The following is a 13,500-nucleotide window of genomic DNA, read 5'->3' as shown; positions in this document are numbered from 1 at the left end:
ATAGGATAGATACATTTAGCAAAGTGGTTTCCAGACTGCAGCCCTTTGTCTCTAATTGTCACTTGGGCCTATATTCCTCACTGATACCAATGATAGAGCAATATTCCTCCAACCAATACCAATGATGGGACACTATTTTTACTACTTATACAAATTATGGTGCATTATTCCTGCCACTAATACCAATGGTGGAGCAATATTCCTCCCACTGATACCAGTGATGGGGCACTATTCCTCCCACTGCTTCTACTGATACCAATGATGGGGCACTATTCCTCCCACTGACACCAATGATGGAGCACTATTCCTCCCACTGATACCAACCAATGATGGGGCACTATTCCTCCCTTTGATACTAATTATGGGGCATTATTCCTGCCACTGATACCAACGGTGGAGCATTATTCTTGCCACTGATACCAATAGTGGGGCACTATTCCTCCCACTGATAGCAATGATGGGGCACTATTCCTCCCACCAATAACAATGATAGGACACTATTCCTTCCACCAATACCAATTAATGAGGATACTATTCCTCCCACCGATACCAATGATGGGGCACTATTCCTCCCACTGATACCAAAGATGGGGCACTATTCCTCCCACCAATACCAATGATGGGACACTATTTTTCCCACTAATACCAATTATGGTGCATTATTCCTGCCACTAATACCAATGGTGGAGCAATATTCCTCCCACTGATAGGGCACTAATCCTCCCACTGCTTCTACTGATACCAATGATGGGGCACTATTCCTCCCACTGACTTCAATGATGGGGCACTATTCCTCCCACTGCTTCTACTGATACCAATGATGGGCACTATTCCTCCCACTGACTTCAATGATGGGGCACTATTCCTCCCACTGCTTCTATTGATACCAATGATGGGCACTATTCCTCCCACTGACTCCAATGATGGGGCACTATTCCTCCCACTGATACCAATGATGGGACACTATTCCTCCCACTGATACCAATGATGGGACACTATTCCTCCCACTGATACCAATGATGGGGCACTATTCCTCCCACTGATACCAATTATGGGGCATTATTCCTGCCACTGATACCAATGGTGGAGCACTTATGCTCCCATTGATACCAATGATGGGGCACTATTTCTCCCACTGACACCTATGATGGGGCACCATTACTCCCACTAATACTAATGATGTGGCACTTTTACTCTCACTGATACCAGTGATGAGGTACGATCTTTCCAATGACACCAATGATGGGGCACTTTTCTTCCCACTGACACCAGCGATGGTTCACTATTCCTCCCACTGACACCAATTATGGGGCATTATTCCTGCCACTGATACCAATGATGAGACACTACACCTCCTATTGACACAATTCATGGGGCACCACTCATTCCACTGAAACCAGTAATGGGGCATTATTCCACCTCCCACAGCAGCCAGGTCATTTTTCACTTCAGCTGATCACAAAGCATTTTCTATTCTTAATTGCCACAGTTTACCCCCCCCCCCCTCCACCACCACCACCAAATTCTGAAGAACAGCAAACAGACCTTTGTTTAGAAATTTTGGGGATCCCTGATTTCGAAGGATAAAGTTCGACTTCAGTTGGTTTCTGCTTACTTAACTCAAACAACTTTTAACCTGACCTCTCCACCAAACTAAATATATGGTAAACAAAATAATGATAGCCACATGGAGCAATACCTTGCGGCTGGCCATATGATCACTCCTAATTGGAGGCTCAGAGTTCAGGCAAAATCTTTAGCTGGCTATCTCAGCCTGAACATTAGTCAAATAAGCCCCTTCAGATGGGATCATGTGACCAGTACCTGGGCATCTGGTCATGTGACCAACACTAGAGAGCCTTCTACAGCAGCATTTTCTTCAGGACAGTATTTTTAAACAGGTTTTATTCTCCATATACTTAGTGTAACAGGAGTGGCAAGCTGGATGCTGTCCTTAAAACAGGTCTTTTTGACATACAATGCGTGTAGTGAACCATGTTTGGTTTTCATGTTAACCACTTTCCGCCCACGATGTACCCGAAAGACGGCTATAGCGCGGGCTTACTTTGCGGGGAGTCCATCATATGACATCCTGTGATCACACTGCCCACGCGCCCCCTGCTCAGTGATCGCTGAGTCCTTTGGAGCTCAGCAGGAGGAAAGGGCCAATCACAGTGGCCCTTTACCACGTGATCAGCTGTGTTCAATGACAGCAGATCACAGATTTAAACACAAGCTGGTAATCTGCTTTCCTTTCCTCACACTGACAGCAGGAGGAGAGAAGAGAGTCAATAACAGGCTTGTGTTAAGGGGACATCTACCCTGATAATCAGGACACTGATTATCAGTGCAGCCCCAACAGTGCCCACCAGTGCTGCCAATCAGTGCTGCCAATCAGTTCCGCCTCATCAGTGGCCATCAGTACAGTCTCATCAGCACACATCAGTGAAGGAGAAAACTTAACTGTTAACTAAATTTTTATAAAAAAACTATGAAAAAATGTATTTATTTACTTTTTAAAATTTTGGTCTTTTTTAGTTTGTTTAGCAAAAAATAAAAACCCAGTGGTGATTAAATACCACCAAAAGAAAGCTATGGGTACAGTGTAGCATGACCACGCAAATTGTCATTCAAAGTGTGAAAGCGCTGAAAGCTGAAAATGGGCCTGGCGGGAAGGGGGCAAAAGTGCCCAGTAGGCAAGTGGTTAATACCCAGAGCCAATATATATGTATTTTTACATATTTTTTGCAATTTGTGTTACGGATTACAGGGTTACATGATGTGGCTTTTTAAATTAGAGATTGAGACAAGAATGTGGTCAGACGGATTCCCATTTTAGGTATGAAACTTCCTACAAATTTCAACAAGATCTTTTTCTGGCTACCCTGAGACCTTCCACTGAAGAATGTGTCTGAACTGCCAGTAGAGTGACGTCGCCCTCCGCTGAATCCAACACTGGGCTACTGTGCAAAGAGAACGTAAACAATGTGGCAGGTGACTCAGTATTACAAGTGGCTGAAGGAGAAAATGAGGTCTGAGAAATTCCCCAACACACACATTTTCTCTGTAGGCAAGAAATAACAGCATGATTGATACTTAATGTGACACTAAATGAAATCCCTATTCTCAAAATATAATCCATACAAATCCACTACCTAATGACCTGTAATCTATTTTTCATTAAATTGTTAATCCTGGAGTTTTTCTGCCTCCTTGTAATGTCCTCCATGAGCTCCTGAACCACTCCTTTTCTGCTTCACTTCAGTTTGTTTGGAACAAGGAATGCACTGCAGTTGTGGTCATGTGTACTGCCCTATTAACACTACAAATCTCATAGTCCATCTAGAGAGTGAGCAAAAGAGAGGGTGACTACATTCCTACATACATTAGGACCAATGAGATTAAATGTTGTCTCCCTCTAACATGAAGTCAGATCACAGCAACAGCAAGAAAAGGAATTTAGAGATATCAAGTAGGCTGAGAGCAAAAGAAGGGACATTTTGAGTTAAAGTAGAGTAGTAAAACTTTTTTTTAATTTTAGATAGAGAGGGTTATAACCTCTGCCAAATTTTTTTGCCATCTGTGTCCTATTTCGGAGATTTCTCTTCACTTCCAGTGCCATAGCCAAACAGATAGGAGGAAATCCCTGCAAATTAAGGGAATTCCTTGGGGACCCCCATGTCACCAGAACTACTGTAAACATTAGAAGATTTTCCCTCTATTACTTTTCTGGGGACAACCCAAAATGTTGGATTTTCTTTTACTTTCACCTTCAATGATAATAGTAAAGAGGGGTGAATCTCCATAATGCATTAGTAAAGTCTGTTTGTGAACTTGTTTCTACAGGTAAGCCTATAATAACAGGTAATGACTAAGCTGACATTTGCGTGAAACGCATCTACCTGCTTGTTCTTCTGCTCCATCTGTTAACAATCTGTCATTTGGAGTTTTTTGGGGAAATTCAGTCGTCTGAAACTACTTGTGACGTCACTGGAGCATGCGCTGGCCACGTGTCCCACCACTTTAACGGGGTTACAGACGGCAATAAAAACTGACAACGTTTTAATCACTCTGCATTCTATCCAAAACTAAAAAAATGTTTTGCCTTTAGTTATACTTTGGATATATACTGTATATAATTAACTGGTTAACGACCGCCCGCCGCAGATGTACTGCGGCAGGCAGCCACTCCCAGGCAAATCACCGTACATGTATGGCGCTCGCTCTGGGGAGTCTAGGGGGCGCGTTCCCGCCCCCGCTTGTCAGCGGGGAAGCCAATGCGTGTGTCAGGCGGCTCGATTTCTGCCTGACACCCGCGATCGTTCCCCGCTGAGAGAGAAGGACGGTCGGCTGTTGTAAACACAGCCGACCATCCTTCTCCCTGGGATGATCACAGAGCTCATGTGATCCTTCTATATAGGATCACATGTCTCTATGGTCATCTCAGAAGCCACGCCCCCCCCCCCCCACAGTTAGAATCACTCCCCTAGGCTCACATTTAAGGGGTTAACCCCTTCCCTGCCAGTGTCATTATTACAGTACCAGTGCATATTTTTAGCACTGATTACTGTAATAATGTCACTGGTACCCCCAAAAGTGTCAAAAATGTCAGTTAGGGGTCCAATCTGTCCGCCGCAAAGTCACAGTCCCGCAAAAAAACGCAGATCACCGCTATTACTAGTAAAAAAAATAAATAAATGAAAATGACATAAATCTTTCCCGTAGTTAGTAGACGCAATAACTTTTGTGCAAACCAATCAAAATACGCTTATTGCAATTTTTTTTTACCAAAAATATTTAGCAGAAAACAAATTGGCCTAAAATGTTAAAAAATTTTGATTTTTAAATCTTTTTTTTGGGCAATGTCATATAGCAGAATGTCAAAAATATTGTTTTTTTTTTTTTTTTTTTCAAAATTGTCACTCTTTTTTTGTTTATAGCGCAAAAAATAAAAATTGCACACGTGATCAAATACCACCAAAAGAAATTTCTATTTGTGGGAAAAAAAGGACGTCAATTTGGGTACAGAGTCGCACGAAAGCGCAATTGTCTGTGAAAGTAATGCAGGGCCGAATCGCAAAATAGGGCCTGGTCAGCAAGGGGGTAAAAGAGATTTTTTTTTTTTTAACTGTCACTTTAAATGTTAAGATAAACTGTGTGAACAGTCTTGGATATAAAAGAATAATAGAATTGCTGAAATACTTTCCTGGATAAAATGCTGCTCCATCATTCATTCAGTGCTGTCTGATGTACATTGCATCCGGAAAGTGTTCACAGCTTTTCAGTTTTTCCACATTTTGTTATGTTGCAGCCTTATTCCAAAATGGATTAAATTTATTATTTTCCTCAAAATTCTACAAACAATACCCCATAATGACAAATGTGAAAGAAGTTTGTTTGAAGACGTCATACGCTCTGACGAAACGCGCGTCAGGTGGAACGCACGCCGTCAGCCCGGAAGTCAGCCTGGAACGCAAACCACTCTCCACGCTACAGACACCTTACCAGCGGGCAGTAGATAGCGTGTTTTTTCTTTGTTTGCCTACTAACTCCAATAAAGCACTTTTTAAACGGTACTGCACTATTTGGAGCCTTTTTGTCTTTCCCCTAATCCGACCTGGAGGACCTTGAGGACCCTATTTGCTCAGCATGGGGGATTCCGGTCTAGGGGGATCATAGCCCAGCAGTCACCATTTCTTTGACCTGGAGGGTCATAAAGCGCTACTGGTCTCTTTGTCGTAAGGCAGTTGAGACCAACCATATCTGGTGAGTTTACACCTTGAAGTCACCTTTATGATTGGATTTCCTGGACCATTGGAGGATCCAGCACCGAGCACTTGCACCTTTTTTCTGGCACTTTTATGGACTATTTATCACTAAGTCACCCATGAACTATTTTGGACTTCACTTGGCACATTTATACACTTTTATTGATATTTATTTATATATATATTTTTCTCACTGTGCATACTTTTCAAGGGTTTAGATTTTATGTAATTTATGATATTAGCTTTTTTAAATTGTAATTGTATTCCCATTTTATTCCTGTTCCTACCAGCAAGCGCTATATTATCCCATTTAGTTTGGGGTTCTTTTTACTCAGTTACTTCCAACATTATAGCAGCTGCTTTTATATTTATTTTTATTAATATTAATGAATTAATTATTTATTAATGTATTCAACCCGTTCAATTAGGCACTCCTAGGCGCGAGGAATATATTTCTCTGAATATATATATTTATAAAATTTTGTTATGTTGCAGCCTTATTCCAAAATGGATTAAATTTATTATTTTCCTCAAAATTCTACAAACAATACCCCATAATGACAAATGTGAAAGAAGTTTGTTTGAAATCTTTGCAAAATTTATTAAAAATAAAAAATGACTAAAATCCCATGTAGATAAGTATTCACAGCCTTTGCTCAATACTTAGTTGAAGCACCTTTGGCACCAATTACAGCAAGTCTTTTTGATTATGATGCTACAAGCTTGGCACACCTATTTTTGGGAAGTTTCTCCCATTCTTCTGTCAAGATCCATTAGATTGGATGGGGAGCATCTGTGCACAGCCATTTTCAGATCTTTCCAGCGATGTTAAATCAGGTTCAAGTCTGGACTCTGGCTGGGCTAGTCTTCTAGTCCCTGCTGCTGAAAAACATCCTCACAGCATGATGCTGCCACCACCATGCTTCACTGTAGGGGTGATATTGGACAGGTGATGAGCGGTGCCTGGTTTCCTCCAGACATGACACTTGGCATTCAGGCCAAAGAGTTACATTTTTTGTTTTATCAGACCAGAGAATTTTGTTTCTCATGGTCTGATAGTACTTCAGGTACCTTTTGGCAAACTCCAGACGGGCTGTCATGTGCCTTTTACTGAGGAGTGGCTTCCATCTGGCCGCTCTGCCATACAGGCCTGATTGGTGGAGTGCTACAAAGATGGTTGTTCTTCTGGAAGGTTCTCATCTGTCCACAGATTCAAGCTGGAGCAATTTCACAGTGACCATCGGGTTTTCGGCCCTTCTCCCTCGATTACTTGGTTTGGCTGGGTGACCCGCTCTAGGAAGAGTCCTGGTGGTTCCAAACTTCTTCCATTTAAGGATGGTAGAAGCCACTGTGCTCATTGGGACCATCAATGCTGCAGAAATGTTTCTGTGTCCTTCCCCAGATCTGTGCCTCGATACAATCCTGTCTCAGAGGTCTACAGACAATTCCTTGGACTCCGTGGCTTGGTTTGTGCTCTGACATGCACTGTTACCTGTGGCACCTTATATAGACAGATGTGTGCCTTTCCAAATCATGTCTAATCAACTGAATTTACCACAAGTGGACTCCAATCAAGTTGTAGAAACATCTCAAGGATGATCAGTGGAAACCGGATGCACCTGAGCTCAATTTTGAATGTCATGGCAAAAAGGCTGCGATAACTTATGTACATGGGATTTTTTTTGTTTATGGTTTTTAATAAATTTGCTAAGTTTTTTTAAAAAAAGCTTCCTTCACGTTGTCATTATGGAGTATTGTTTGTAGAATTTTGAGGAAAATAATTTAATCAATTTTGGAATAAGGCTGTAACATAACAAAATATGGAAAAAGTGAAGCGCAGTAATTACTTTCCGGATTCACTAAGCACTTGGCCACATGACCCCAGAAGGATCCTCCCCTTTAGCTGAGCTAGACCAAAACACTTAGACCAGCTTTTCTCAACCTGTTTACCCAGGAGGAACCCTTGAAATCATTTTCAGCTCCTGGGGAATCCCTATGAAATTGTACATCTACAGTCCATGGTATATTAGTCTACTCAGTAAATTGTAGATACAGAAATAAACAAAATAATAAAGAATGGCTGATGTGAATGTACAATATATATGTAAAATGCTATACATGAATATATAAATTGAAGGTGCTATATGAGTACCTGTAATGAATAAATAAATGTGCTGTTACAGATTTTGACACCTAGGATGATGAGCTAAGGTGTGGGAAACTGTCACAGGAAAGCAAGCTAGCCCAGCCGCCAGTAAGAGGAATTCCTCACCCCCACCCCCACATATCAAAGGATACTAGTGACATCACTGATCTTATATGGCCACATGCCCATATTTGGACAATGTCCTTTGTTACGTGCGGCTGTGGGGAGGGGAATTCCACCACTGCAGCTGATTGGGATGACAATAATAAAGAATAAATGATATATTATATGAAGTCTTTCTATCTATTTATCACAAAGCACAGCAGCACTGTAAGACTTTGTAGCATTTTGATTGCATAGTATTATTTGGGGCATTACAGACTATACAGCTTGCCCTTACCATTTGTGCTATCACCTGGACGTTTCATATTAATTGCTTTATACCTATATGTTGCACATTTATTATCACTGTGTTTATTTAACCACTTAAGCCCCGGAAGATTTTACCCCCTTCCTGACCAGGGCCTATTTTGCGATTCGGCACTGCGTGATTTTAACGGACAATTGCGCGGTCGTGCGACGCTGTACCTAAACGAAATTGACTTCCTTTTTTCCCACAAACTGAGCTTTCTTTTGGTGGTATTTGATCACCTGTGCGATTTTTTGATCATGCACTATAAACAAAAAAAGAGCATCAATTTTGCAAAAAATTCCCCCCAAAAAAAATGTAAAAATCAAAATTTTTTAACATTTTCGGACAATTTGTTTTATGCTACATATGTTTGGTAAAAAAAAATCGCAAAACGCGTATTTTGATTGGTTTGCACAAAAGTTATCGTGTTTACTAACAAAGGGAAAGATTTTTGTTGTTTTTTTTAACGCGTAATGGCGGCGATCTGCGATTTTTTTTGCGGGACTGCGACATTGCGGCGGACAGATCGGACCCTTGACAGACATTTTTGACACTTTTGGGGTTACCAGTGTTATTACTACAGTAATCAGTGCTATACATATGCACTGTTACTGTAAAATTACACTGGCAGTAAAGGGGTTAACTTTTTTTTGAGAGGGAGGGGTGGTGTGTGTCCCTAGGGGCGTGATTCTAACTGTGATTGGCTGTGGCTTGATGTGTAGGAACAGTGATCAACGGTCCTACATAGCAGAACCATATGATCACTGTTTCTACACAGGGGAGAATGACAGGCGGCTTGTTTACATTAGCCGCCTGCCTTTCTCCCTCTGCACGGACGATCGCCGAGTGACTGGCGGACATCGGGTCCGCCGGTCATACGCGCGGGGGGGGGTCCGTGACCGTGCGGGAGCAGGAGCGTGCCTCCGGGGGGGGGGGGCATGCTCGCTCCCTAGACCCTTACAGGCTAGCGACGTAGTACTACGTCGCTCTGCCTGTGAGGGGCTGACCGCCGCAGTAAATAGTCGTGCGGCGGTCGGCAAGCGGTTAAGCACTTATCTACCTGCACTGCCTCCATTTTTTACTCATTATTTTTAGTCTTCTTGTGCACATTTCTTATTTTATTATTTACTACCCTACTTATTTAGGATTTGTTATGGTAATCTTTTTATGCTGATTTTATTTATCCACTTGTACGATATTAATTACCACTCAGCACGAGCACCTTTGCCTTTTTGCACATCCCATCAATACATTGTTTGAAACACCTTTTTGTACATCATTCGTGTGAATTTACATGTTGATTCCTATATTCATTCATTTTTGTGATTACACTTTTTATCAGTTTATTTGTCATTATCTTCAGTACATCAGACCTTAGCGCAGCATCTGACATTTTTTTATTTATCCACTTATTTATTTTTATTGGGATGACAGCCTACTGTAATGTGACAGTTTCCCATGTCCAGATCTTAGCTTATCCACACCCACTACTGCACAAAATTATTTTAACAAGTTATAAATAGAAATGAATATAATTTTTTTTTCCAGAAATTTTTTGTAGTGGTGTCCCCTTGCACTAGAGGCCAGTGCAAAAGTGGCCTCTTAAAGCTGGCCAGAGATGGATCGAATCTCAGATGGTTCTGCATGGGGCTGACTGTACTGAAATTGATTGATAGATCAACTTCAGTACAACCAGCCTGTCAGGTTTTTTGCATGCAATCACTGCCAACGGCTACAGTAGCCAGCAGTGTTCATTGTCTTCTGCTGGCAGGGAAGGCTCCCCACTGGCTGAACACAATAGGGCTGTGAGAGGGAATCAAGCAAATGTATTTCCTTCCGCCTGTGGAAGGAAAGAAAATTGCATAATCTATGGTTTACATTAATGGCCAGTGTAGGGGGTGATTAAAACCATTTGCTCACAGCTCAAGGAACCTCTAGCAACCTCTGCAAGAACCCTATGGTCCCACAGAACACTGGTTGAGAAAGGCTGACTTAGACCTTCCGACATGTGACCAGTACTAAAGGACTGAAGCAATGTTTTCTCCAGGAAAGTTTATCCATACTCGAAAGACTGTTAACGTAAATTTGAAGTGATATTAAAGTCTTTTTTTTTTTTTTGTTAAAAAATAACAAACATGTTATACTTACCTGCTCTGTGTAATGGTTTTGCACATAGCAGCCCAGATCTTCCTCTTCTTGGGTCCCTTGCAGGTGCTCCTGGCCCCTCCCTTCTGCCGAGTGCCCCCACAACTGCGCCTAGTTGCTGTGATCTGTGATTTACTGCGGCAGGGCGGCTCGGCTGCGCATAATCACATAGTTCTACATAATTATGTGCACATGGTGCGTGCGCACCGCCAAGACCACGCTCCCGCTGTGCTTAGACACAGCGGGAATCCTGCAGTGGTCACAGAAACTGACAGAAGACCCGCCTGCTTATATAAACAAAGCAGGCGGATCTTCTGTCAGACAGGCAGAGAGAGATCAGGAGCTTCAGCTAAGCTGAAACCCCGATCTCTCTGTGCCTGTCACAGAGCCCTCCCCCCCCCCACCCCCCCCACAGTCAGTAAGCATTATTAGGCATACATTAACCCCTTTGATCACCCCCAGTATTAACCCCTTCCCTGCCAGTGTCATTTATACAGTAACAGTGCATAATATTAAGCACTGATTACTGTATTAATGTCACTGGTCCCCAGAAAGTGTCCAAAAATTCAGTTAGGGGTCCAATCTGTCCACCGCAATGTCTCAGTCCCACTAAAAATCCCTGATCGCCGTCATTACTAGTAAAAACAAAAGTCCAAAAATCTATCCCGTAGTTTTTAAAAGCTATAACTTTTGCGCAAACCAATTAAAATACGCTTTTTGGGATTTTTTTTTTACCAAAAATATGTAGCAGAAAATTGGCCTAAACTAATCAAAAATTGAGATTTTTTAAATTTTTCTTTATTGGGAATGTTATATAGCAGATAGTAAAAAAATAGTTTGTTTTTTTTCATAGCGCAAAATCTAAAAACTGCAGAGGTGATCAAATACCACCAAAAAAGTTATATTTGAAAAAAAAGACATCAATTGTATTTGGGTACACGACCACGCAATTTTTCATTAAAATAACGCAGTGCCGAATCGCAAAAAATGGCCTGGTCATTAAGGGGGTAAAACCTTCCGAAGCTGAAGTGGTTAAAGTGATTGTAAAGGCAGGTTTTTTATGTTAATATATTCTATGCATTAAGATGAAAAAGCCTTCTGTGTGCACAGCCCCCCCTATTACTTACCTGAGCCCCATCTAGATCCAGCGATGTTGCGGGAGTGTCTCGGCTGCCCCGAACTTCCCTCATTGGCTGAGACAGCAGCGCCAATGAGGAGAGAAAGGGGCTGGCCCGGGCCATGGCTCTGTGTCTGAATGGACACAGGGAGCTGTGGATCGGCTCAGGTTCCCCTATATAGCGAGCTGCTTGCTGTGGGGGCAACTCAACAGGAGGAACTGGCCAGGAGCGTCGGTGGGACCCGAAAAGAGGAGGATCAGGGCTGCTCTGTGCAAAACCACTTCACAGAGCAGGTAAGTATAGACATGTTTGTTATTTTTAACAAAAAAAAACAAAACTTTAAAATCACTTTTTTGTAACATTTTCATACAGGGCCATTAAGGACTAAAGGTAGAGAAGTGCTGCAGAACATTATAGGAGGCATCTAGCATGTGTATATGTCCACTTAAAATCCTTTGTATCCTGAACCAATGTTCATCGCAATGCAAGCTTTTGCAGGCTTCTACTATACTGTATATTGACATCCTCGGAGCCACATTACATGGCTTGAAAGAATTTAAAGAAAATAGCTTACTTACCAAAAGATTGCCAGGGGTCTACTGAGGCAGGAGAGGCAGCGGTGGCCCCCCATGGGTCAGGTTGGCTGTTTGATGTCGGTACCGATACGGCTGCCCAAGGCTCGGATTTTGAAGGGGCCGGGCCCCCAGGGGGCAGTGCGTCTATTAGGTCCAACAACGATGGCTGCTGCTTTTGCTGCTGCTGTTGCTGCTGCTAATTAAATATGATTAAATCAATGAATACTGTAAATTAAACATGGAAGAATTATAGCCACCTATGGGCACAAAGATATTGCTGGCCACTCTGACAGACTTCAGCCACATTGGGTGACAATATCCATATCGACACTATATTGTCAAAAGTATTGGGACGCCGGCCTTTACACGCACATGAACTTTAATGGCATTCCAGTCTTAGTCTGTAGGGTTCAATATTGAGTTGGCCCATCCTTTGCAGCTATAACAGCTTCAACCCTTCTGGAAAGGCTGTCCACAAGGTTTAGGAGTGTGTCTATGGGAATGTTTGACCATTCTTCCAGAAGCGCATTTGTGAGGTCAGGTACTGATGTTGGATGAGAAGGCCTGGCTCACAGTCTCCGCTCTAATTCATCCCAAAGATGTTCTACAGGGTTGAGGTCAGGACTCTGTGCGGGCCAGTCAAGTTCCTCCACCCCAAACTCGTTCATCCATGTCTTTATGGAGTTTGGGGTGGAGGAACTTGACTGGCCTGCACAGAGTCCTGACCTGAACCTAATCTAACACCTTTGGGATGAATAAGAGTGGAGACTGCGAGCCACGCCTTCTCGTCCAACATCAGTGCCTGACCTCACTAATGCAAGAATGGTCAAACATTCCCATAGACACACTCCTAAACCTTGTGGACAGCCTTCCCAGAAGAGTTGAAGCTGTTATAGTTGCAAGGGGGGGGGGGGGGGGGCAACTCAATATTGAACCCTACGGACTAAGACTGAGATGCCATCAAAATTCATGTGGTGTAAAGGCACATTGCCTAAGGGGGAGGTAAATGACAGACTGGGCTCACAGGAGATGAGGAGAATGTAGAATGTGGTTCTGCCCTGATGAGGGCTGCCAGTGCAGGACCGAGGAGGAAGGCAAGGGCAACCTTGGAGCTTAGAGAGATTACATGAAGATTGGTGCTATTTTTTTTCATACAGGAGGTATTACAGGCATACCCCACTTTTAAATACACAATGGGACCAGAGCATGTATGTAAAGTGAAGCAATACCTTTTTTCATTTCTCAATGCATGTAAATACACTAGCTCCATAGGAAATCTTGGTCAGCTTGACATGGCATTGCTCCCAAACCATGTGACAAGGACACCGAGCTTGGG

At 42.6% G+C, this 13,500-nt stretch overlaps 1 protein-coding gene across 9 annotated transcripts in view; it reads right to left on the bottom strand.

Moving 5' to 3' along the window:
* The window catches only part of EPN2 (epsin 2), a 141,632-nt gene that overhangs the window by 37,527 nt on the left and 90,605 nt on the right, over positions 1–13,500 (bottom strand). For 7 of the 9 annotated variants that reach the window (XM_082260606.1, XM_082260610.1, XM_082260608.1 and 4 more), the window contains exon 5: positions 12,168–12,360. In XM_082260606.1, the coding sequence (XP_082116732.1) occupies positions 12,168–12,360 (193 nt within the window). The remainder of the gene's footprint in view (positions 1–12,167; positions 12,361–13,500) is intronic. The other 2 variants (XM_082260607.1, XM_082260609.1) reach the window with 2 other exon arrangements.

This window comes from Pelophylax lessonae, assembly GCF_965119305.1.
Source record: "Pelophylax lessonae genome assembly, chromosome: 6".
Classification (NCBI taxonomy): Eukaryota; Metazoa; Chordata; class Amphibia; order Anura; family Ranidae; genus Pelophylax; species Pelophylax lessonae.
Note: the sequence above shows the minus strand (reverse complement) of the source record. Positions and strands in the feature narration are given on the sequence as shown.